We start from the raw sequence: 26,097 nt of genomic DNA, 5'->3' as shown, positions 1-26,097 counted from the left end.
CAAGTTATGTGTGGCTCAGTTTTCTACAGCTCTTCAGAACCCAGGATCGCTATGGTAGGATGCATGCAGGACTTGGCTGTGTGCCTGTATTTCACAAAAAGTTTCAATGAGGCTGGTGGGCCAGATCCCCAGATGGTATAAATTGGCGTAGCTCCATGGTCAGTTTACAGTAGCTGAGGGTCTGACCCACTGCGTTTGCATATTAATATATGTTAAGGCCATGGAGAATTTAATTACTTTTTAAATTAATTGCAACAAATAATATTAATGTTTAATTCTCAGTATTTTTTTTAATTTGTTAACATAATTTTTTGCACTAGCGGGAACTTAATAAAAAACAACCCTAAGAACTAATTATTGATTAAAAATTCAGTGACTGCAGAAATCATGATTCATAATATATTCCAAAAAATCAGTGTTAATAATCATACCATTAGTTCCTTGCAATAGAGAATGACAGTTGTCTACAAGTGAAACATACCATCCATGATTTTAATTCCCCCTCTCTGTAGATTTTAATTATTAACTATATAAGGTTTTTTGTCCCATTGGTTTTTTGGGTAAAGAGTGAAATCAGCCATTAGTGACATTTCAGCCAATATCTGTGGCAAACAGTAGCCCCAGTAGGAAGATTTACAGCTACATTCATGTCTCTACTTTGTTCTTAAGCTTGTATTTACTTTTACCCATTTGCTTTCTGAAATTCTCACCCCCCATTTGTCATCTGAAGAACTCTGTTTAAAAGGAAAACAGGCTTCAGACATGAAACACAGCTACATTCCTGAAACATGAGATGCATAACCTTTAATTCATGCAACCTTTCATTTACAGTTATGTTCAAGGGATGGCATAGTGTCATTATGGACAATGCCTCTCCTTGTTATTAGCCTACATAAAGGTCTAAAATGTTTAAACATTTGAAGGAATACCCTCCCAGGCTTCATTTTCTTTCCCTTTCCCTTCCCCCATTTCCCATCACCCTTTCGGGTTGCTCTTGTTCTAAGTGCATAATCTAAATGCTGTGCACTGCAAACTGCACTTATTGTTGGCTTCAAGCTTAGAAGGATCCTTCCGAACACTTTTTATACAAACTCTAATGAGGTCAGATTTGGAAAAATCTCAGCTGCTGGACTTGGATCCCATGCAATAGTGACCATTTATAATTAATATTAATGAATGGCAGATGTTTATTGCCTAAGTAGAAATGTGGATTGCTAAACCAGAAGGATTTTGTTTAAACACAGAGGAACTGACTTTATTTCTTCAATAGTTTGGTGTGTGGATGCATGGGGAGTATGCCAATGGGTAATCCAGCCACTGCTACCTTCAAGCATGAGCAAGCAATGACCCTCAGGAAAAGAGCACCATGAGTTTCCTACTCCACTTAATAATGATACTTGTCTTCTTGTGGGGCCTGATACAACATTAATTGAAGTCAGTGAGAGTCTTTTCATTGACTTCAATGGGCTTTGAATCACACCCAGTCATCTGTAGATCTCAAAGCACTTTACAAAGGTAGGGAAGTATTAATGTCTCTGTGTTAGAGATGGGGAACCAAGGCAGAGATGTGACGTGGATACTGTATTTTAACATGGTTCACACATGGCCAAGGCCATACTCCCTAATGCAATACATATTTTTGTTACTTTTTAATGGTCTTAAACCAAACTAAAACCATCAAGCATAAGACTCAGCAAAACCTGACATTGGCTCAGATGGTTGGCTCAGCCCTGCAAGGTGCACTGTGTGTCAATGGAGTCCCCCTGTGCCTATATGGCTTTCCATTGACTTAAATGGGCCTTCACATGAGTATAGGGGCCTACCTATATGAAGCACTTTGCAGGATTATGGCCCTAGGGTGCCTACATTTTCTCACTGAAAATCACTCTCATCCCATCAGGTTTAACTGAACCCTTCACCTTTTCAAGATAGATACAGTCCATTTACTGTGTTTATGGGGGGTTTCTCTAGAAAGACACCTAGGAAATGAAAGTCCTAGGTAAAATTTCAAAAGTGCATAAGTGTCATAGGAGCCTAAGTTCCATTTTCCAAAGTCACTTAGGTACTTCGGGCTAGACTTTTGAAGGTATTTAGATGCCTAACTCCCACTGATTGTGGTTTCTAACTGACTTAGGAGCTTTTGAAAATGTTATTCTCTGTCTGCTCTGCCTGCACATTAAAGACTCCCATAGCACTTGCTGAAGAGTATGGAATTCTTGGCCAAAATGTCCCATTCCTCTTACTATCATGAAGTGTGCTGTGCATTAGATGGTTGGTGTATTCCTACCCAAGGGTGCCTACATATCAGAAGGGATGTATGCATACAGCTTACAAAGCACTATGGAGTGAAATACATATGAAAAATATTATCATTCATTATTATCAGCCACTGGTGACTAAAAGAGTTAGACTGGTGAATAAAGGAATAATGTAAGTGTAGTGCCTGCCCCTAGCAAAAGCAGCTGTGTGACAGGGCATTATTGGTGGCACTCTGGTCACTAAGGTTGCTGCAGCACTGGGTAGAGTGCAGGCATACTTGAAGCCAATTAATCAATTACTGTTGGGGAAATACTGACACTTGGGTTCAGTACACTGGGTAGCAGACAGAGGCACCCTGCATAGGTGCTGACTTCACCTCTGCCTGGTGGGTGCTCGAACCCTCCCCGGCCCTGCCCACACCCCTGTCCCACCCCCATTCCACTCCCTTCCCCCAAGTCCCTGCCCCTGCCCTGCCTCTTCTCCACCTCCTCCCCTGAGCGCTCTGCGTCCCCGCTCCACCCCCTCCCTCCTGGAAAGTTCTAAGCACCACCACATTTTTGAACACAGTTTTGTTGTATTAAATAGTATAAGTCAGTATTAACCCATTTTGGCCATCACAAAGTTTAAATCCTGTTTAAACAAGTTTTAAAGCTTTATATTGTTGGTGTGGATGGGAAATTAAAGGCAAGCTTTAGCTGTAGAGTGAGAGGTGGTTTGCTTAAAGAAAGCAGTAGGGTGAGCAAGTTGCTTAAGAACATGACACAAGTCTATGGGGAGAGAGACCAGTTACTGTGTATGTGGTTTTTTAAAAATGCCATTTGTACAGTATATGGCTGCAGTTTTAAAAAAAATGGTATTGGGAGGGGCTTTATACCCTAATAACAAAGAGGTGGCACGGTTTGAGACCTAAATTCAGCGTTCATACTTAATGCCTCTCACTCTCCAGCAAGGGGAGACACTCTTCTCTGCTCAAGAGAAGAATACAGTGTGAACTTAAGTGTCATTAACTCTAGGGCCCAACCAATTTCACAGCTGTGAAAAATGTATCACGGACAGTGAAATAAGACCTTCCCTGTAAAACCTGATCTCCCTGAAATCTGCTAGTTCAGCAGGCCTGGGGAGGGACAGGACTTGTCCTTCCCCAGTATGGTGGTTATTTTTTTTTTTTTTTGTTAAAAGCTTAGTGTAGACAAGGCCAAGTGGTTTGAGCATTGGCCTGCTAAACCCAAGGTTGTGAGTTCAATCCTTGAGGGAGGCCACTTAGGGATCTGGGGCAAAAATTGGTCCTGCTAGTGAAGGCAGGGGGCTGGACTCGATGACCTTTCGAGGTCCCTTCCAGTTCTAGGAGATTGGTTTATCTCCAATTATTACATTACATTACACCAAACAGCTGTTAGGCAGCGGGGGGGGGGAGAAGCGCTGTGAGGGAGGGGGAGGAGTGGGCATATGGCAAGCTCGGTCGGGGGGAGGAGGCGAGGAGGGAGGAGCTTGGCTGCCAGTGGGTGAAAAGCACCCACTAATTTTTCCCCGTGGATGCTCCAGCCCTGGAGCACCCACAGAGTCGGTCCCTATGGCACCCTGTGAGATGCAGGAGCTCATCTGGGAGCATTAACCCTCTCAGCTTAGAGAAGGAGACTTGAGGGATGACCTGCGCGAAGGCCAGGGATCTGCACACAATGGGCAAGATGTTGCGCTGGCTAGTGGAACAACAAAAAGAGATGCAGAAAACCAAGCAGGTAGAGAGGAAAGCACTTCTGGGTTGACAGGCGGAACAGCAGCAAACATTACAAGAGTTCACCAAAGAATAAGCCCAGGTACAGCAACAGCCCAGGGACTGGAAATCAAGTGGTGAGCCTAGGATTATGTAAAATGGCCCCAGAGGATGACCCCAATGCCTTTTTACTAACTTTTGAGTGGGTGGCTATTACCACCAGATGGGATAAAGTGTGTGGGAACTTCGGCTAGCCCCTTATCTGGCCAGCGAGGCTCAGGGGTCCTTTGTGGCCCTGAGTGAGCACCAGGCCAAAGATTATGATAATTGAAGGCTGCTATTTTACATAGGGTGGGCTTGTCAGCAGAGAAATACCACCAAAAATTCAGGGTGGCAAGAAGGAACTTCAGGATATATCCCTTTGCACAGAAATCGTCAGACTGGGCTACTCTATGGTTACAGCCAGATAGCCAGGACATTGAGTCCCTAGTGGACTCCATTATTCTAGAGTTTACAGAGAGCCTCCCTGAGACTACATGGCTCTGGGTCTGGAGACATCCATCAGAACCATTAGGGGCAGCAATAAAATTAACAGAGGAATATGTGGAGGCAGATTTCCCATGGAAAGAGCTCTGTACTCCTATGCTCAAGAACAGGGGGAAAGAAGGTTGAAGAACCTCATGCAATAAAGCTTGGGAAGGGGATTCATAGGATGAACAAGGCTGCCCCAATTGCTACCAGTGTGAGGACAAAGGGCACATAAAGAGATACTGCCCCTGCATGGACTGAGGGTTTGCAGAGTTCTGTAAGTGGACAGATGTAAAAGAGGCAACCTGGGATTAGGACAATTCCTGTCAAAGTTGCCTGAAGAATGACAAGGGGTATTGTGTATTCAGTGGAAGCATGTTCCCTTGTACGAAGCATCCTGGTTAAACTTCAGTGGCCACAGGAGGGAGCGATGATAATGATTTATTGTATACAAGGGGAAAGAGCACTTACGCCCCCTGGCTGTCATCCTCTTGGAAGTAGAAGGAAAATTTAAGGGGCAGAGAGTAGGCATAGTAAAGTTGCTGCCTTCCTCAGTAATTCTAGGAACTGACTGGACTCCTATCCCCCTTATGGGAAAAGGAGAGCTGATGGGGGAAGGACCCCAATCAATGGGTCCACATAAAAAACTCATGAGTGTAGACCCTCCAGGTAGTCCTCCAGGTGAAGTGTGTGATAACTGTAAATATATGGCAACAAGCTCAGAAAGATGCGACACATTGGAAAATTTGTGGGGAGGAGAAAAATGCAAGGAGGAGGCGGTGGTGAAGCAGGGAATGCTAGATCAGGGACACCTAGAGGAAAAGGAAGGTAGCAGCTTGGCCGACTGCCAGGAAGAACAAGCCCTGGACAAGGCATAGGATCAAAAACAAGCCAAAGAGAGAGAGGGGTCCTGACAAAGAAGCCTTGGTGGGCAAACCTACCCCAACAGTCCTGAACGAGGGGCAAGATAAGTCAGGGAAAGAGAGGATCCCTAGACTGTGGCTCTAGAGGGACTATTCACAAGAGTAGAGATAAGCCAGAGGAAAGACCTGTGGGATATGATTGGTGTGATGACCAATGGGCCAAGATGGAGATGTGGAGAAACCTCCACCCTCTAGGTGTACCTTTTTCAGGTGGAATCCAGGAGCCCCTCACCAATGGTCAATAGAATGCAAGCCCCAAAGGGCAGGAGAACCTCCCCTAGAATCCAAACTCCGTAAAGAGGGCAGGTTCTGGCAGCAAAGAAGACCTCTTTTAGAGGCAAGAAAAGACCACAGGTGAAATAAGGGGAGGAGGAGGTGTGTGACAGGGCATTATTAGTAGCACCCTGAGTTCCTGAGCAGTAGCTGAGGGTGCTGTAGCACTGGGAAAAGTGCAGGCTTTATTGAAGCCAATTAATCAATTGTTGTTGGGAATTACTGACACTTGAGTGACAATACAATGGTCGGTATTGGAAGGATATAAGTGGGAGCGTGGGAGCTTGGGCTGAGTAGTGAAGGCTGTGGGGACACCTCCTTTTGTGGTAAGCTTTGTAAGGAAAGAATAAATGCACAGGTGGTGAAAGGGTAACAATGGGGTATGTATTTGTGCCTCTGAGGCCACACAAACTGACCAGGTAGTAACAGAGATACCAGGTAACAGGCTAATACACTCACATTTGGGGGAATTGTTAGTGGTTTCTCTTTTTTACTAGGCCTAAGGCACATTCGAGAGTGGGATGGGAAACAAATTACCCATCTGTAGCCCAGTCTATAGATTACATATATATTATATTGATTACTTAAGAATTCCCAGGGTTAACAGGTTCTTGTCCAAAGACGAGGCCCAGTATTATTCAAATTATTACATAGTTAAGAACACCGATGTGCACAGTTGCAAAACTCACACTATAGGAACTCCTCTGTATTTACAGTTTATTAATAAGTTTAGCACACAAACACCCCAACTCAATTAGGTAGATAGAGATGCTACAGAATGTACATCTGCACGTCCATATACCCACACCATTCCTTGCAGAACAACCTGATATGCTAGCCAGCATCGTCCTCATCACCGTCACCTTCTTCCCATCACCAGTAGCCATCATTCTGGCCCCTTGCAAAGACTACATCTCTTTCTCCTACTGCCCCTAGGCTGGAATGCAACTTTTATAACATGATACGTTGACACCACTATGTTTGATGCATATTCAGTAGGAGTATTTTTCCTTTTCCCTATTTGTGTATCCTCACCTTACTAATGTTGCAGTGTCCTTCTCCTTCTCCATTAGTATATCAATGATTTCAACTTATTATCATAGACATCCATTCGTTACCATGGCCCTCTTGTGGTTAGAAATCTGCAGATGTAGCTGTTTTGTTCGTCAATTTGTTGCTATGACATTTTTATGGCTGGACTCTTGGACACTTTTGTGGTTGGTTGTTCTTGTGATCAGAAATTCCCCTTAAACACTCTGTTTTCAGCTCCCCAATACTTGGGGTTTCCCGTTGGGCCATTTATCTATTCTAAGTTCATAGGCCTCAGCCTTACGTTAACTTGCTGAAGCTAATGTCTTACAGGATACAGGCCTGTAGGTTCCTTGCACTACTGCTGAATATAATGCAAAACAGTGAATATAATAAAGCCAAGCTAGCCCTATGGGCTACACATAGCAGTTTCAAACCTGGTTTGAAAATGCTTTTGTTTATAGATGGACAGTGAGCAAACTTTGCTTAAAATTGAGTTAGCTTGGCTTGGTTTTAAACTGGTTCAGGTAACAGTTTTTGGACAGGTGTACATGGGCTGCAAGAAGAATTCAGCAGTACAAAAACATGGGTGACCTAATGAAATTAATAGGCAGCAGGCTTAATACAAACAAGGAACACATAAAGCGCACAACTAATCTGTGGAACTGATTGTGATGGGATGTTGTGGTGGCCAAAAATATAACTGGGTTCAAAAAAGGACTGGATAAGTTCATGGATAGATCCATCTTGGCTAATAGTCAGGGATGCAACCTTATGCTCGGGGTAACCCTATACCTCTGACTACCAGAAGTCAGAAGTGGAAGATGGGTGGATCACTCCAACTACCCTGTTCTGCACACTCTCCCTGAAGCTCTGGTATGAGCCATTTAATGGGGCAAGCTGTACCAGGGTCTGATCCGGTATAGCCATTCTTATGTTGCTGTGAACATTCTCACATTTCTTGCCCCATATACTCCTTCATTGTGCTTCTAAGGATAAGGACATAAAATAATAGCAATAATTCACTTGTATTGCAATAATACCCTGAAGCCTCAATCAGGATCATGGTGCCCTACTGCTAGGTAGTGGACAAACTCTTAGGCCTGACCTATACTAGACTTTGGAGGGAACCTCCGACCTTTGCACTGCCATCCTCCATTCTACCACCCACTGGTGGCAGTGCGAGTGAGCTGAAACACAGCCGCCAGCCGTGTTTCAGCTCAGCCTGCTCCAAACAGGTCTAAGGGACATGATTTTAAATGTCTAGTACAATATTAAATAAACTGGACTGGATTTTTATGTTAATATATGGATTAATGAAAGTATTCATTCTTTACATTCCACTATGGTCTATTCATAAAAGCTTGCTGTTAATTACAGTGTACAAATGCTGTTATTACAAACAACTTTAGACCCAGTGCTTGTGCTTTTGGGAATTTAAATAGAATAAACTTGAAAAATCCTGGATAAAACCTACATTTAGGAAATCCACTTAGTATCTTGGGTTCATTTTAGGTTGCAGACTTCCACCCTAGTGCAAAAAATCCTGATCCAAAGTCTCATGAATAATATCCCTCAGGATAGCATGGAATACTGTTCCATTAGAGGGGGTGGGTAAAATGACTCTGACACTTAGGCTCGTAAGTCTTTTAGGTGTTTTTTAAAATTTTACCCCATAAGTCAATGAAGAATTTTGGCCCTAGGACATCTACTAATGTTGAATGCAGGAAGTAACAGTTGGGAGAAGAAAAGAGGAGTAAATGTGTAAAAGAGGATAGTATGAAAGGAGAGATAGTAGCAGAAAGGGGAAGTAAAGTAGAATGGGGTGAGAAGACGAAGGCAGAGCGAAAAAGGAGAGGAAGAGAAAACTAGAGATCTAGAGACTTGAGAAAAGAAAGACAAAAACTATTTATTACATAAGAAATATCACCTTTTTGGGGGCATAGACAGAAACCCCTGGTTTCAGAAAAGTCAGTCCAGGTCAGGGTGACCAGATGTCCCGATTTTATAGGGACAGTCCCAATATTTGGGGCTTTGTCTTATATAGATGCCTATTACTCCCCCACTCCCTGTCCCGATTTTTCACCCTTGTTAGCTGGTCACTCTAATCCAGGTTTCAGGGAAGGCAGAAAAATCTGCCCAAAAACAAGAAAAAAAATATGGCGTATGATCCTTACTGTTAAAATGCTAGTCTCTCTATTTTATAGAGCTGGTTAGAAATTTCCCCATGGTGCAGTTTTCCACTGGAAAATGCCAATTAATCAAAATCGAAACATTCCACAAGAACGTGTTGATTTTGATGAAATTCCAGCAGAAACCAGGCAAATTTCTAAACCTCCTTGCCAGGTAAGTTTCCATCAGAAGTCTGCCTGGTTTCCTGCCAGCTCTCCTGGTTCCTCAGCAACCGGCCTGGTGAGCGGACGGGGAGCCAAGAGCCTGGGAACCCCAGTCACAGCTCCTCATCAGCCAGGACTCCCAAAGTCCCAGCCTACCAGGTGGACTGTCAAGGATCCAGCACTTCCAGGCTCCTGATCAGCAGTCTGGGAGCTCTGGCTCCCTGGCTCCCCATGCTGCCAGGCTCCCTGGTTCCCTGTGCTGCTCGGCTTCCTGCTGGGGCTCCAAACAGCCAAGAGAGCCTCATAAATATTTTTGAAAATGTAGAAATGCCACTTTGACTTTCTAAATGAAATCTCAGAATTCCTGTTCCAGGGGAAATTTCAACTTTCATTCCATTTTGGAATGCTTTTGTTTTATTTTGGAATCTCCCTCAGAACAGAAATGCCTGTTTCCAGCCAGGTCTAATATTTTACTCATTTTGGTGGAGGAGAGAGAGAGAGAGAAACTGTCCCACTTCAACCCATTTCTGAAAAGAACCACCAGGAAAATTCCTCATGTGTTTACACCAGTGACTTCATTGGGTTTGCACAAGTGTAACAGAGGGCAGCATTTGGCTCCTTGTGGCTTTAAATAGTCTACTATTTAACAAAACCCAGGTGAGTCCTGAACTGATTATTTTGATGAAGATGTCCATCAGAGGACAGCTTTCCCAGAATCTATTAGGCACTGACGACTGAGTGATTAGTGAGAAATCAGTCAGATTGTATTGGTATACTGGAAGTCAGCCAGCCACCAATCAGCACGTGCTACATTTGATGTGAGAGAGCAAACAAATTAGCTTAGAAGACCAAATGAATGAACCACAATGAGACAGCCAGAGACTTATCCTGATCAATCTGCTCTGTGGCACTCTAACATGGGCAACAGAGGTTCCCCTTTGGATAAGGAAAATGGCACAAAGGGCTTGTCTACACTTGAAACCCTACTGTGGCAAAAGCTGTGCTGCTGTAGCACTTCAGTGTAGACACTACCTCTGCCGACAAGAGGGGTTCTCCCATCAGTGTAAGTAGTCCACCTCCCCAGGACGCGGTACCTAGTTGACAGAAGAATTCTTCTGTTGACCTAGTGCTGTCTACACCAGGGTTAGGTCGGCTTAACTATGTTGCTCGGGGTGTGGATTTTTCACATCCTGAGCAATGTAGTTATGCTGAGGCTAGTTCCCAGTGTAGCCAAGCCCAAAGTCTCCAAGTGTCATAAAGTCAGTGTAGCCAGCTCCACACTACACATTCCCAGCCTCCTTGGTGTAGGGGGCATGTTGGGAGCAGAAAGGGGTGTGGCTGGAGTGTTTTTCATTCTGGAGAGTCTTTCTGCTCCCCTGTGTAGCAGCCTCAAAGGAGCATTTCATACAGGTACAACGTAGAACAGACTTTAAGCTGCTCTAAATTTGCACTAGGGGCAGAAAGTTGGTGGAAAGCCACCTTCCCTCCCCGCTCCTGCCTTTGCACCAACTCTGGCACACCTGACAATTTGATATACAAATTTTATCAAAGTTTAATCATCACAAGCATATATACCATCAGTCCTAAATTAAGCCCCCACTCGTGCAACAGGATCTGATGACTTCTCTGGGATTGGAACAAGCTTAAGGGTCTGCACTAGCGACCTGCCTTCAAGATCAGGTCCTCCACCAACTAAGGGTACTTGACACATGCCCGCGCCAGACCCATAGTCAATTAGGGAAATAGCATACAGTTGGTGCTATAGCACTCCATGTTTACAGATGCATTGGAAATTTTTGGCTGTATGGATATTCCAAGAATTTACACACTGGTTTATTGCAATTATTTTAAGTCAAAGTTTTTTTTTAAAAGCTGCCATTGTTCATCCCTCACTTAAAAATTATTTGATTACAAATTTGATAAATCTAAATGAACAAAAGTTTCTTTGGTCGTTTCTCTTTTTTAGTATTGTACTAGAAAGAGTTCAAATATCTGCTGAGGCAGTAGCATCTGTCTCTTATCATGTATAACTTTTCCTGATTATTTCTAGAAAGGCAGACTAAACATGCAGTTCTGACATAATGCAGCATCACATTTTCATTTCTGGTTTGCTCAAATGCCTGCACCAGCTGAACTAAGTCTCTGAAAAGGGCAATATCCATGACCTCAAGCAAGGCTAATGGGAGGCTTGGATTATTCTTGCCTGAAACAATAGGATAAGCTATTACGGATTCCTGCTAATACTTTGAAACCACATTAGGGTGAGAGGTTTTGTGCCAATAACACATATCTCCATTTTAAAAAAAAGTTGTGTTTTCATATAATTCCATTAGTCTTAAAAATGGTTATGCAGTGGATCAACCCTAAATGAACTTATGTCTAATTTATGCCACTTTGTACATAAATATAAAATTGCTATTGTCGTCATACCATTGGTCATGAGCCAAAAAAGGGGGGCTAACACATTCACTTGTCTCAGCATAATAAAATAGGCCCCCAAATGCTCTAGTGTGCAGATCAACATATGGCAATAAAATGTAGATCGAGGAAAACACAAATAGACAGAGAAATCTGCCACTACTAATTGAGTACTTGACAAGAAGTTACTATTTATTATTTTTTAAACTCTGACAGTGTGTGTGTGTGCGACTTCACAAGACAGAAATATCCAGACAGTCTACATTAGGATTAGATTGTGACTTTGCAGCGAACCCTGTCCAAGAAGAGGGTGTATAGCTGCGCCAGCCCACAAACAGCATAGGGAAGGAATTATGCCTGAGAAAAACACAATTCCCTCCCTGCATCCCAGTCACTCGAGCACTATAGAAACTTGCTGCTTGCTTATAGCTGCAGCAAATTGACACCCCATGCAATGACTCAGCTAAGCCAAGGTTTCCCCCACTCCCTACCCCTTTCTACCCACCTGCTAGAGGTAAAAAGAACAGGAGTACTTGTGGCACCTTAAAGACTAACACATTTATTTGAGCATAAGCTTTTCCACAAGTACTCCTGTTCTTTTTGCGGATACAGACTAACACGGCTGCTACTCTGAAACCTGCTTGAGGTAGTGAGTAGTTGGGGTGCAGTGTCTGATGATTCCTGCCTGCTCACTCCCAATGTCTTTATTCTTCCTAATATCCCTGCATGGCCATGCAGTCAGAGGGATGATTTAGCCCAAAAGCTAGACAAGGAAGACAAGGGGCAAAATATTCAAACGCAAATAAGAGACTTAGAAGCCTAAGTCCCATTTTCACAAATGCCTAAGTAATTTAGGAGCCTAAGTCTCATTGAAAGTCAATGTGACTTAGGCTTCTAAGTCACATAGGCACTTTTAAATTTTTGCCCAAGAGCCACTTCAGCAATAAGTGCAGCTTTAAGAGCGATTTAAATAAGTGTGAGAAACGCACAACATGCTGAACCATTTAACATTTGGGTAATTCGTAAACTGTGACATTCATGCGTTCTCTGCCCATCAACATTTCTAGTGGTTATGTTGACCTGTGACCCTGTCACACCTTTGGTAATAACACTATAGGGACATAATATTGATAGGTTTGAATTGCTTGAAACATGCTGGGGGTAGGGTGACCAGACACCACAATATTATCGTGACTGTCTCGATATTATGGGCTTTGTTTTATATACGCAACTATGCCCCTCCCCCTCCTGAAAAAAAAAGTTTCCCGATTTTTCATACTTGCTATCTGGTCACCCTAGCTGGGAGGAAGCAGGCAAACACAACTCATTGGGTTGTTAGGCTTTGCTATGACAAAGGCCTATTTTATTAGTCTGAGGCCTAGTGTGATATGCTCATGCTAAGGATTTATTTTAAGTGAACCAAGCAAGGTCCAAGAGCTTATCCCTAGTATATGAAGTGTGCCTTCTCATTCTGTGTAACAAGCAAGTGACTGCAGAAGGACAGGTACACCACAAGCTTGCAAAAGGTTATCTTGAAATAGGGAGACAGTTGGGGGCAGAGGATTTTGCAATATTGTAACAAGGCAGTTAGACCATGTTCTCATATATGATGCATTAAGAAACTGATGGATGCAAATGCTTAGGTTAGTGATCAGAAGCATGATTATGGATACCTGGAATGTCACTTATGGATAATGGGCCGGTTCAAACCTTATTATTGTCACAGAACATCGGCACATATGGTTATGTTTCTGAATAATTACATATATATATATATATTTATATATATATATATATATAAGATCTGATTTAGTTCCCTAAATTTGGGGTACATTGGGCTCCTGAAATGATGTCAACTGATTCATGGCCTTCAGAGGTGCTCCATTGACTGTTATTTCTATCTTTGTTTTCTCATTAATCTTGTGTGAGTATATTATGCTAACAATCTCAAGAGCAATTGCTTTGTTTTTTACTTTTTTTGGTGGAATATTATAATAAGTAGACTTATTTTGTTTTTATGTAACAACCTTATTGAGAGCATACAGCTCTGTCACAAATCACATCAATCCAACAATGAGCAAGAAACTTCTGTGTAGCCAATCTGGGAAGAACCTGTGATAATCAATAGTTATGAATGTGGTGAATTAACAGTCCCATTATTTGACAAGTAATAACCCATAACTTGGAATAAAATGATCACTGAAGAGAAAGTTGAGCTGTTTAAACTTTGAAGGCGCTGAATAGATGAGTCATTTGCTAATGGGTTGTGAATGAAAGGATGATCTCTTTTGCATTGCACAGGATCATTTGGACAGGAGTCCTTAATATTGTTTTTTTGGCAGACATTTGTGAAGTTCAGTGGGTGTATATTTTAAAGTTTCACTGTTACAGAAAATGGGTCATGCTTCTTGGAAATGAGAAGGGTCCTAGGAATTTACATAATATTGCATTAATGGATTGTAGGTGACTTGAAACTGACCCAGGAACAAGCAATAATTGGCAGCAAAGATTTTTGAGAGGTTGGCTCTTCCAGTCTCAACTTTCTCCACTGGGAATTCCTGATCGAATTCACAGCACACATTCTTTCTCCTATCCTGATGATGTTTTTCATGATTAATTTTTTTAACTCCTTCTATGAAGGTAGAAGGATTCAACATAAGTTAAAACGGAGTTACAAGTTTAACAACTGTGCTCATGGACAAACATAAAAGAATGGTTTGTGCTGTGATTAATTGGCAAATGTGCCACAAATTAAAGTGTCATTCAAATGACTGAGATCCTGCACTCCAGTAACTTTGGAGATATCAAGCAACAGCACCTTGAAACAGTTCTACCTCTGATCCAGCCAATTACTTAGGTATGTGTGTAACTTTACGCCCATGAGCAGGCCCACTGAAGTAAATGAGGTTATTTATTCACTTGCTTAAAGTTACCAATGTGCTTCAGTGCTCCATTGAACAGTGCTTTGCTGTATCTTGCATGAATTCCCCCTCTGTGACATGAAATATCCTGTGAGGAGGTCTTCAAGGGCAGCCACAGTCAGGGAACTCCTAGCAGCAGTTCTTGCAGAAACTGTACAGACCAGGACCTACAGGAAGCTAGGAAAAGGGGGATGGGGCATCAGTGCAGAAGTAAATGCCTGTGCTCAGATATCCTTGCCTGTGATGAATCCCCCCAGGTTTGCACAGGTTGCAGGGGATCTACAGGCATAGAGGATGGACAATCCAAGTCTCATCATTAAAGGATAGAACTTTATCCCCAAGACAGAGGACATTCCATAGAAACTCAGTCAGTTGAAATTCATAGGTCCAGGTCCTCCAGCTGAGGATCCAGCCCCTGGAGTTTCCATAACCTTACAGAGGAATAACCCTGATAGTGGAGATCTAGATCTGTGATGCAATCACCAAAGCAAGGCAGTTCAAAGGATGAAACTCTATTCCTAATGCTTCCTGTTGTGTTTAGGTATTTCAGCCCATACTTAGGAATATGTAAACAGACAAGTGCTCTGAGTCACCTGCAGTAATTACAGGTGAGTACAACAGGACTGAAATAGATAGGATAGTCAAGTTTCCATCTTTGGAACCTGCATTGCTTAGTTTGCTTGTGTCAGCCTTGATGTTTTTGGTGTGGGGCATTTTCTTAAATAGTGTTTAAAATACCAGTTCTACTCACTTCCCCCTCAGGAAATGAAAATATTTATCAACCAAAAGCACAACAGTGGATGTAATAATGTAAATGCTTCTCTGGAACAATCTATGAGGTGGCTACACATTTAAAGATGTTTTCAAATGTGGATTATATAAAAATATGTTTAGGGATTTCTTAAAATATGGATTACAAATGAGATTTACAAAAACATAGCACCTTCAAGCAGTAAGATCTGTTGTGTAAGCAGATACACTAGTATACGCTAAATTTCATCATCAGAATTCGATCTGAAGTATTTCTCAAATTGGTAGCTTATTTGTAGACTTACTTACTTCACTATACAAAGTCATTTATTATTAGTAATAACAATCTACACAGGGAAATGGACCAGAGTAGCTATTCTGAAATAAACTATTCTGGACTAAAACTCCTTTTAGTCCATAATAGCTACTCTGCAGAACTTTTTTAGATTTTGGTGAACTGGCATTTTCAGATGGAAAAATGTCTTTAGAAAATTTCAACCAGCTCTAATTACAATTATTTATTCTTCTTGTTTTCATCACATGGATTTATTAACCAATAAGACATACTAAGCTATGTTGTGTTAAGGCCTCGCTACAGCAGCATGCTGCAACTAGCTGGGAAGTGGTGATATCAGTATGTCCCAGCACAATACACCACCGCCTCATATCCTCCTGCTGGAGTTGTAAAACTGTCCCAATATACATACAGTACTAAATAGAAAAGGAAATATAATAGTGAATATAATGCTGGGGAAGGGTTCTGGATTGGAAGCATTTGAAACTGAAGTCTTCAATTTAATCCAAGAGTAGATATAGCTTAGGCAAAGAAGCTTCCTCTATACTACCATGCCTACTTCTTTCAACCCTGGCCTGGAGGGACCCTCCTCTAGGAGTAACAGGATTATTCTCCTTTTTACAATGTAAATTCCTCTTTTTACAACCTAAAAACTCTTCCTTTCAGCAGCCAAAAGAATGACCTAGGAAAGCTCAAAAGTGCCCCCAAGTGGAATTTTACTTGTAGTTCACCAAAGAAAGTGTAACACAACTACTTGATTAATCAAAGCAGTTCTCTATTGAACTGAAAAATATTATTCTCTCTCTCTCTCTCTCTCTCTCTCTCTCTCTCTCTCACACACACACACACACACACACACACACACACACACATTTGAGCCCTAGCAGTTTGTGGTGGATGCTCCTTTTATTTCACTCTATCTTCCTTCCACAATTTGTATATATATGCAAACATGCGTATGTAATTTTGAAAGAGCTGTGAAAACTTTTTTAGAGGGAGAGTTTCTATTTAAGTTACTAATGCAAAATGAGCCAATAGGCAGATACAGGCATGCCGTTCATCAGGAAATTTCTGCTTACTGGAGCAATCAATCTGTCAGATGATACACCAGCTCCTTGCGGGAACCAGTGTAACTTCCTAAAGAGATAATATTATTTAGCATATGTATACTACTACTTATCCCTGGATCTTAAGTGCTTTACAAAGGTGGTAGGCATTATTATCCCCATCTTATAAACAGGAAAAGAAAGGCACAAAAAGGTTAAATGATTCATCTAAGGCCCCACAGTAAGTTTAGAGGAGAGCCAGGAAAAGAACTGAATTCTACTGATTATTAGTGTAATGTCCTGTCCTCTAGACCACTCTTTGTTAATGCATCAAGGGAGTTTCTGTACAATGAAATAATCTGCATACCAGAAATTGAACATTTTCTTATGGGTTTTCTTATTCATTCTAATGTACATCATTATTCAACATTAACTTTTTTTTTCCCCTGCCTTTTGGTTTTCTTTAGATGCAAATAGGTGCCATAATACAAAAAGCTGTGCATGCCATCTATAAAGACAATATATTTCATGTAGCACCTTTCATTTCATAGAAACCCTTAAGCACTTTGCAGCTATAGATACAAAGCTCTAACGCAATGCCACCACTTCTGGGCTGGAGGACAGTGCATAGTACACTACATAGTATCTGGGGAGGAATTTTTTTTCTTGGACATAAAAGCTTTGTTTTCACCAAAAGTGTCACAGGATGTTCACACAGAACAGAGAAGCTATTGTTCTTGTTCCTTGTCAGTGTGAGAATGCAGCAAAAAGCATCAACTTGTGTTTTACTAAATAAGTGTCCAAATATCAATACCAGCTGTTTCCCATGTGACTAGGTGGGGGGGGGGATTAGGGAGGGAGTGGAAGGGTTAGGGAGGCAAAGAGAAGGGCAACAAGCAGCAAGAGGCATTCACAGTAGAATTCATCTCAAACTCCTCCCAATTGCTAGTGAAAAACTAAGGGAGGAGTAACTTTCCCCTTCTCCCCCTAACCTTTAATTGCCACAAGAATCTATACCCCAGAGAGGATGGAAACAAAGTAACACAATTATATACATGTTTATAAAAAGAGTAGTTAAAGGAGCTAATGAACCAGCACTTCATGATGAAAGATTAGTGCCTGCTTTACAAAAACCGCAAAGATTAGTCTTTTTGGTTGAATTGTTTTTCTAGAGCAGCAGAATGCAACATTCTAGTGCAGAGGCTCCTTCACAAAAGATGGCAATATGTGAGCATATGTGGTAGGCTGTGTTAAGAGCTTCACGTGAAGAACTATGCAGAGGAAGCCATTTGTAGTGCAAAACAAGTTTAAAGGTCCTACAGAGTTAGGGTGACCAGATGTCCCAATTTTATAGGGACAGTCCCGATTTTGGGGGCTTTTTCTTATACCCTCCCCTCCCTGTCCTGATTTTTTATACTTGCTGTCTGGTCACCCTATACAGAGTCCAGGAATCTCTTGCTGTGCGAAGGATAGAAATTTCATTTTGTGAAGGATTTCCAAATTTGCCTCTGTTCTGAATCGGGGTGAAACCTGAAAACTTCAAAATTGCCATCAATGAAAATTCCAAAAAAAAATTTGGTTTGGGTTGATTTCAATGTTTTTTGTTTTGACAAAATCATTTCATTTTGATTTTGACTTTTGATTTTGTATTTTAAAATATATAATAGAATGCAAAATAAATAAAAAACATTCAAAAGAAAATAATTTTAAAGCAAAAAATCAAAACATTTTGTTCCAAATATGTTCAAAGAGACTGGTTCGACATTGGTGGAACTTTTTTTCAAATTTTCTTCTGAAAAGAAATTCCAATGAAAATGACTCAGTTTCACAAAGTGTTATGATTTTGATGGAATTGTGAATTCTGATGTATTATGTTTCCATTGAAATTTCTCTGACAAGCTCTACCCAGGAATGATGGCTTAGTTCCTAAAGGATTGCTCTAGCCAGCTTGATTTAGATCAACTCTTACATTACACTGGGAATTGCTGCAGCTCCTAGTCAGGCCAATGACTGGGGAACAGGAAGTTATCTTAGATCCACCTTCGCCCTTACCCTGGGTCCTACACCAAGTGCAGGGTGGCTGGGCCCAGCAATCTGCCCCACTGTGTGCTAAGGGGCACCAATGCAGGTTGTTCTCAGTCATTGCCAACACTGGCTTTGGTGTAACGCATTAAGCGTTGGATTGTAGCTTTTAAGCAATTTCCCTCTCTGGAGGGGTGAGCGGAGTGGCTGGGCTGCAGAAGGACCCTCCAGGTATAACTGGCTGGCTCAGCCTGATTTTTCTCCTAGTGCTCCTGCAGAGTGCATGTTGATGCAGCAGCTCTACCACCCTTTCAGTAGATTCCCCTCCACATCCAGCCAGCTTTAGGCTCTATCTACACTAGAAATGCTACTGCTGCTGTAGTAAATCCATCCCCTTGAGAGGCGATAGCTAGGTCAAGGGAAGAATTCTTCCATTAACCTAGCACGGTCTATACTAGGGCTTAGGTCAGCTTAACTACATCTCCCAGGCATGTGATTTTTTTTCACACTCCTGAGCAACATAGCTGTATCAACCTAATTTTCTAGTGTAGACCAGCCCGTAGGGTAGTGAAGCACTCTCCACTGGGAGACAAAGTGCATCCGACGAAGTGGGTATTCACCCACGAAAGCTCATGCTCCCAAACGTCTGTTAGTCTATAAGGTGCCACAAGACTCTTTGCTGCTTTTACAGATCCAGACTAACACGGCTACCCCTCTGATACTCTCCACTGGGATTGTGCCAAGCCCTTCCACAGCAGTACAAAAGGGAAGACGCTCCATGTGCCCCTTACTCCTCTTGTGCATCCTACAGGGCCAGTCACAAGGGACACTCCCCACCCCCTTGATTTTTGTTTAATGCTATGTTGTGCAGGACTAATATGTTGCACAGTAAACTCATGCTGTTACTTTAGAGCACTTCTCAGACCAAATCCTCATTCTTTGGGTAACAGGAATATTACTGAGTTTCAAGCTCTTTCCAAAAATATCTCTGCCTGTCTTAAGTAATAATTACATCAGTTCACTTTTAAAAAAAAAAAATCCCAGGGCTAAATCAGTGAGTTGCCATGAGCAGCTAAAAAAAATCCAAATCAATCAGCGACTGAGGAGGAGGGGAGGGAGTGCCTTTCCAATGCGTCCAAAGCATTGCAGTTAGGAGGTCACAGCTGTATGATATTGGACCATCACCAAGTGAACAATGTCAAACATTGAACGTCTGGATGATTTCCACCATTTGGGGTCACTAGTCTTCACAGAGGTTTGGAACTGAATTCAAAATGGTCACTGACATATAGATATATAATATTAGAACTGGGCTTGATGCATGTTTACCTCCAGAAAGGAACTCAGCATGGAAATGGTATGTAACCCAACGCTTTCAGACTTCTCTCTCTGAGAACTAGGCGCACAAGCCACAAGTCACCATTTCATTTCTGCTGTCCTTCACACTGTGTGCTGATCTGCCATTCAGGGAGCACCGGTGCTGCTAACGGTTGTATATTTGTTTTGTCTGGCTATCTGAAATCATTTGGAGTAATTTTGGATATTTCAAGTTTCTGAAGTAATAGAAGAGAGACTCAGTTATTCATCCATATTTAAGTTAGGAAGTGTAAATATCTTAACTTTCAGCTGAATCTTTTATCAGCTAGAACCTGTCACGAATGGACTGGTTGGGAAACAAGCCAGGAAACTATGCATAAGGCTGCGCGACTTTCCATGACCTCCGTGACTTCTGTAGTGGCCCCGCAGCCAGCCAGACCGGCCGCTGCTGGAGCAGCCCGTGGCCAGCCGTACCAGCTGCTACTTGAGTGACCCCAGGCAGCTGGCCCCATGGACTGCCTGAGCAGTGGCCAGTGGGGCTATCCCCGGGGACCACCTCAGCAGTGGCCAGTGGGGGCTGGCCCCAGGCATCCTCAGAGCAGCAGCACCCCAGATGGCTTCTAGAGCAGCACCCCCCTGGGAGCCCCCCAAGCATTGGCGCCCCAAGGCCACCCAGATAAGACTTAGTCATGGTATTTATAGTAAAGATCATGGACAGGTCACAGGCCATTAATTTTTGTTTATTGCCTGTGACCTCTCCATGACTTTTACTAAAAATACCCCTGACCAGCGGGGTATTATCACCTAGGCCAACAAGGCCTAGGCCTAGGGCGGCAGATTTGCAGGGGCAGCAAATTTGCTCGCACCCCCTCCCCAACTCTGCCCCTTCCCCAAATCCCTGGCCCGCCTCCTCCCCCAGGCGCACCACGCTTCTCTCCTTCCACCTCCCTCCCAGGGTTGCCACGCGAAAGCGCTGGGAGGGAGGGAGAAGCAAGTAGCAGCGTGCTTGGAGGAGGCGGAGCAGAGGTGAGCTGGGCCCCCCGGGCACGGGGAGTAACCCGGTGGGGGGGGGTGGGAACTGCTCCCAGCTCACCTCCACTCCACCGCCGACATCCCCCGAGCACGCCGCAACTCCCCTTCTCCCTCCCAGGCTTGCCGCGCAAAAGCACTGGGAGGGAGGGAGGAGAAACGATAGCGGCACACTCAGGGGATAGCGGAGGTGAGCTGGGACCGGCAGGCGCGGGGAGTAACTCTTGGGGGGGAGGCAGGGAAGTGCTCCTGCCCCAGCTCACCTCAACACCACCTCCATCCCGCGAGCGCACCACAACTTTCCTTCTCCCCGCTCCCTCCCAGGCTTGCCATGGGGGAGAAGAGGTGAGCTGGCACGGGGTGGGGGGCGGCAATTTTTTGAGGGCCTAGGGACAGCAAATTTGTTAATCCGCCACTGCCCCTGGCTAAATTGTAGCCTTAACTATGTTAAGGCTTTGTATCAAGCATGGGCTACAACATACCCCTCCTCCTTCATTCTCTAGCCTTACTCGTTGCCTCTCTCCCTAATCGCCAAGAAACCTTTCATGCTTTTCTGTCTCCTTCTCCCTTAGTCTGACACTGCTGACTTTGTTCTCTCATCTTTCCTTAGACTGAAACTACTCCTTCCCTCCTTTCAATCCCCCACAAGTTACCAGAGACTCACCTTTATTTTCATGTCTGGGCTGGACTTAGTTCCCTATATTGGTCACCCTCTCCACTGCAGACAACACACAGATCTATTACCTAGTAACTGGGTTTGGTTGACTCTGTTTTCCAGATACAGATGTCAGGAAACCCAGGGTATTTCTAATGATATACAATTATGAGACCTGGACTAAAGTATTTTTTGCTGTAATAAGCAGTGATTGTTGTTTTCAGCATACAATATTTGCCATGATGCCATAAAACAGAGTTAACTAGGTGTTTCTCAATACTGCACAAACAGTGACATTCTCCCTTGTGTAAGCAGCTAGCACAAGGCCCGTATGCTACTTACACCTCAGTTAAAATACTGTTTTGAAGCATACGTGGGATTCTTCTGCATATGGGTAAATTTCACTCACAGGGCTCAGTATATGGATCAATTCTCTCATACAAAAAAAACACTCAGCTTTAAGTTAGTGTGTAAAACCAATTTTAGCTGTCAGTAAATGTAAGAAATAGAAGAATAAATGCATTGCACATCTAATCCAGAGCAATAGCAATCTTTAAATATTCTTTAAGGGAACAAAAACTTTACTCATGAGACCCTTGATGGTAACAAAAGCCTCAGAGTTCTACCCTCAGAGATATTTAAGGAAATAAAGCAAAGTGATTGAATTCATCCGGTTTGTATCAATGGGTAAAAGGTTCAGCACTTAAGATGTTAATATTTTGTCTTATTATGGTCACATACCAGTGCTGGAGTCAATATTATTCAAGGGAGTTCTCCCTGCAGGGAAGGAAATCCTTTGCAGGAGAGGGAGAATTTTAAGACTGTGGATCCCAGATCTTCTCCTGTGCTGAGCAGAGCTCAGAGATGGGGAATAAGCAGGGAGCCAGTTACAGCTCCATGATTTACTAGCCACATTTGCTCAGGTTCCCGGCTCAGGCATAAGTTATAGCATCCTAGGGAGTGCTTTAACTTACATCAGCTGGAGCACACACCAAATGAGAACTGTGGGAGTGCAGGTCATTCTGCCATGCTCACAATCACCTCTGTTGGGGGGCAGTTGGCATAGAAACCAACTATGCCGGCTTTGTACCAGCTAAGAACTTCCCCCACACAAGTGGAATTCTCAGCTGTCTGGTTATGGCCAGACTCCAGACACTTTGCTCGACTCAGGGATAGAGAATCTGGCCCTAGGTCAGGACTTTACCCGATGACTTGATTCACAGATGGATACCTATGATTGCTTTCCAGACAACTGGGTTAATGTTTGGTTTTAACCCTCAGCATCATGAGCTTGTAATAAAGGGTGATTTTTCAGGCTGTTGGCAAACTGACGGAATTCAAGGACTGGGATGGTCTGAGTATTGCTTATAATGTGCCATGTATTTTTATTTCAGGGAAAAAAAATAGAGATGAGAAAGGGAAAAGGCCAAACAAAGAAGAAAGTAGGGAGACAAGGCAGGAAAATAAAGGCCGAGAATCCCGAAGACAAAACCGAGAACAGCGGGAAAACAAAAACAAAATGCAGCCGAAGAAAAGAAAAGCCCAAGATAAACAACAGAACCCAGTACCCATCAGCACTGTTCACTAATGGCCTTACCTGATTGTTTTAGACTTATGATGCTGCTATCTCAACCAGATCCCCGTGACAGATGCTCAAGCCATTCAAACCACAAATGGACAATGCTATCAGTGATTGTTAAACCTTAAACAACATTCCAAATAGTTCCTATATTCTCCAAGCAATCATAGTTTATTAAAGAGACTGACATGAGCCAAGAATTAAAAAAAAAAATCTAAAAAAGGGATACTTTAAAACTGTTACATTATATGCTGCCATGCATCTGTAAAAGGCAATTAAGAAATTTTGTATATACTTATTAATAGGGTATAAAATATAGCAATATAATGAATGACATCTGGATGAACAACCTGCTTCCTCTGTAAAATATTTGTCAAGCTATTGTTTAAGCAAAGTATGAGACAAGAGAGATGTCTAAATCAGAGACAAAGTATCCCATCATATATCGTACATAAATATTCAGAGAGGGGCAGGAGGGAAACCATTTTTCAAGAGCCAGTAGGAATCTAAGGTTTTGCACCCTGTGGTGGATCTGAACTGGATTACCCTGGGGTTCCCCAGTACTTGTTCCAGACTCATGTGAGAAATACCAGGGGGAATATCTGCAGGGTGTTGAAAGTTAAAGAAGGAAAAGAAGTGGAAGCAACTGCAACTTCAGAGACCGAAGTTCCTAAAGGAGAAGTGGTGGCGCTTTGCTCGTATAGCATTCTTAGCTATGGGACAACACAATGTTTTCTGGTCTAAACAGTGGTACAGTGCGTGCTGTTCTATGCTTTTTATAACTATGTGTAACTTAAATCTACGTTTCAAATCTTCCAGTGAATGACAAATCATATTTGTAGGAGACAATGCTGAGTTAATAAAGAACAGAAAATAGACCATGGAAATATGTGTCTTTCACAGTCGTGGGGATTTTCTTCTTCCTTTTTACTGGAAGAATCTACTGCTTTATAATCAGATTTATGAAAGTCACGGAGAGAAAGGGATACTACATCTTTAACAATGTATATGTAGTGAAAGAGAAGCCACTACAATAAATATATTTGTGGATAGAGTGGATAAAGTTTGGTCCATTTTTGTTTGCTTGAAAATCATGATACAGATGCCCCACTTATTCCCTCTGACATAGCCAAAGTGAAATTCACCACTTGTCAGAAGGCCAGAAAAGGCCCAAGCACCACTTGTGTCCTGCTTACTCCCTAGTTTGAAGGCTATAGTGATGTGTAAGTGGTGGGTAGGCTTTGTGCTGGCTCTCTGCTCAGGGATGGATTTTATCCTTATAGAATAATATAAAGATGGAAAATACCTAACAGGACATTAGTGAAATCCTTACCCCATCAAAATCAATGAAAAAACTCTCCTTGATTTCACCCCGAGAGTCCAATCCAAAAGCATATTGAAGTTAATAGAAAGATTTCAGTGGCATTTGGATAAGGACCTTGGTAATGCAGGATTATTTCCTACATTTTCTTTGGGGCAGGGACCACCCTTTTAATTCATGAAGAGTCCCAACCACAAAGAGGCTGTGATTCCTGACTGGGGCCTGTGGGTGCTAATACAATGCAAATATTTAATAATAATATTTTCCCATGCTTTGTCCAGTTCTTCAAGTGTCCCAGCTGCTGGCACTTCTGCCATTAATTTGGAAGGTTATTACACAGATTATAGAGTTCTTTATTAGGAAATGTTCTCTGATATTCAGCCTGAGTAAGGCATAATGCCTCAAGAGATCCTACTGGAGCAGTGCATCTCCATAAACCTCTACCTTGAGCAGTGGCTAATGAGGCACAAGTTAACCTATTGGGTATTGTTGCCTCTGTATCTGATGTCAAGCTCCTAGTTACCTGCTGTTCACTTACATTCCAAGGGTTATCTTGGCGCTACTGATTTCCCAGTGTCTCCCTTTCATCAAATATCTATTTCATATGACTATTCCCCAAGTGTTCTAGCTTCCATTTTTCAGATGCAGGCTAATCCTGTTATTTCTGTTAGACATTTCTAACCACTGTGGGTGCCAAATTCTGCCCCCTCCTCTGTAGCCAGTGCAGAATGGGAGTCAGGATTTGGAAAGCACATGTGGGATGTATGTGTCTCTGCCAGTCATTCTCTCCTAGACAGGGGAGCACACAAAACACAGAGGCTAGCTCTGTGGCTTGGGAGGGAGGATTCCTTCCCCCATAGCCAGTCATTGTGGATACCCCCAGATAACAGCCTGACTAGTTGGGTGACATAATTGTTCTGAGATTTGACAATAGGCCCCTCTGTATTATTCTCTGTCTCCACTGGTATTTGGCTCACTTCCTAATATAATGGCGACTGGAATAAACATGCGGTTTAGCTTTTCTTCCAAAATACTAACAACAATGTTAACTAAGGCTGAGCCACTTACCATCCCCTGTGACTCCATACCTAGCACCTCCCCCATCTTGACACATCCCCTTTATAGTATGTTTCATTCACAGCCCTTCAGATAATTTTCGTGCAAGCTAATACTCTACTTTATGTGGGTTCTTATACCATGCTCATCACCATTGTATCTGAGCTCCTTCCAGGAGTGCATTAAACGGCAGGACTAATATCTATCATGTGTGGTTTGTTCTCATTCTCTCTCTAGACATATTACATTTGCTGCTTAGATGGAAAGAGAAGAGAGAACCTGGTACATTCCTCCTTTAGAAATTCTATTCAACAGGCAAATCAATGCTTTGTTTTGTTTAAAGAGGGAAATTACCAAGTAAGCCAAGTTCAAGCAGTTAAGAAAAGAATGGCATTTTAACAGTAAGAGTTAAAAAAAGTCAGGTGGGCACCATAAGCCAAGACCATTGTTCAGGGGTTGGCAACCTTCAACATGCAGCCCATCAGGGTAATCTGCTGGTAGGCCTCGAGACATTTTGTTTACGTTGATGTCGCCAGGCACAACCCCCCACAGCTTCCAGTGGCTGCGGTTCACCGTTCCCAGCCAACAGGAGCTGCGGGAAGCGTTGGCCAGCACGTTCCACACATATC

At 42.7% G+C, this 26,097-nt stretch overlaps 1 protein-coding gene across 2 annotated transcripts in view; it reads left to right on the top strand.

Moving 5' to 3' along the window:
• The window catches only part of RSPO3 (R-spondin 3), an 86,277-nt gene extending 62,181 nt beyond the window's left edge, over positions 1 to 24,096 (top strand). For both annotated transcript variants that reach the window (XM_039528613.1, XM_039528612.1), the window contains exon 5: positions 22,907 to 24,096. In XM_039528613.1, coding sequence (XP_039384547.1) covers positions 22,907 to 23,100 — 194 coding nt within the window. In that variant the 3' untranslated portion in view covers positions 23,101 to 24,096. The remainder of the gene's footprint in view (positions 1 to 22,906) is intronic.
• The last annotated feature ends 2,001 nt before the right edge of the window (positions 24,097 to 26,097 follow it).

Source organism: Mauremys reevesii, linkage group 3 (genome assembly GCF_016161935.1).
Source record: "Mauremys reevesii isolate NIE-2019 linkage group 3, ASM1616193v1, whole genome shotgun sequence".
Lineage (NCBI taxonomy): Eukaryota > Metazoa > Chordata > Testudines > Geoemydidae > Mauremys > Mauremys reevesii.
Note: the sequence above shows the minus strand (reverse complement) of the source record. Positions and strands in the feature narration are given on the sequence as shown.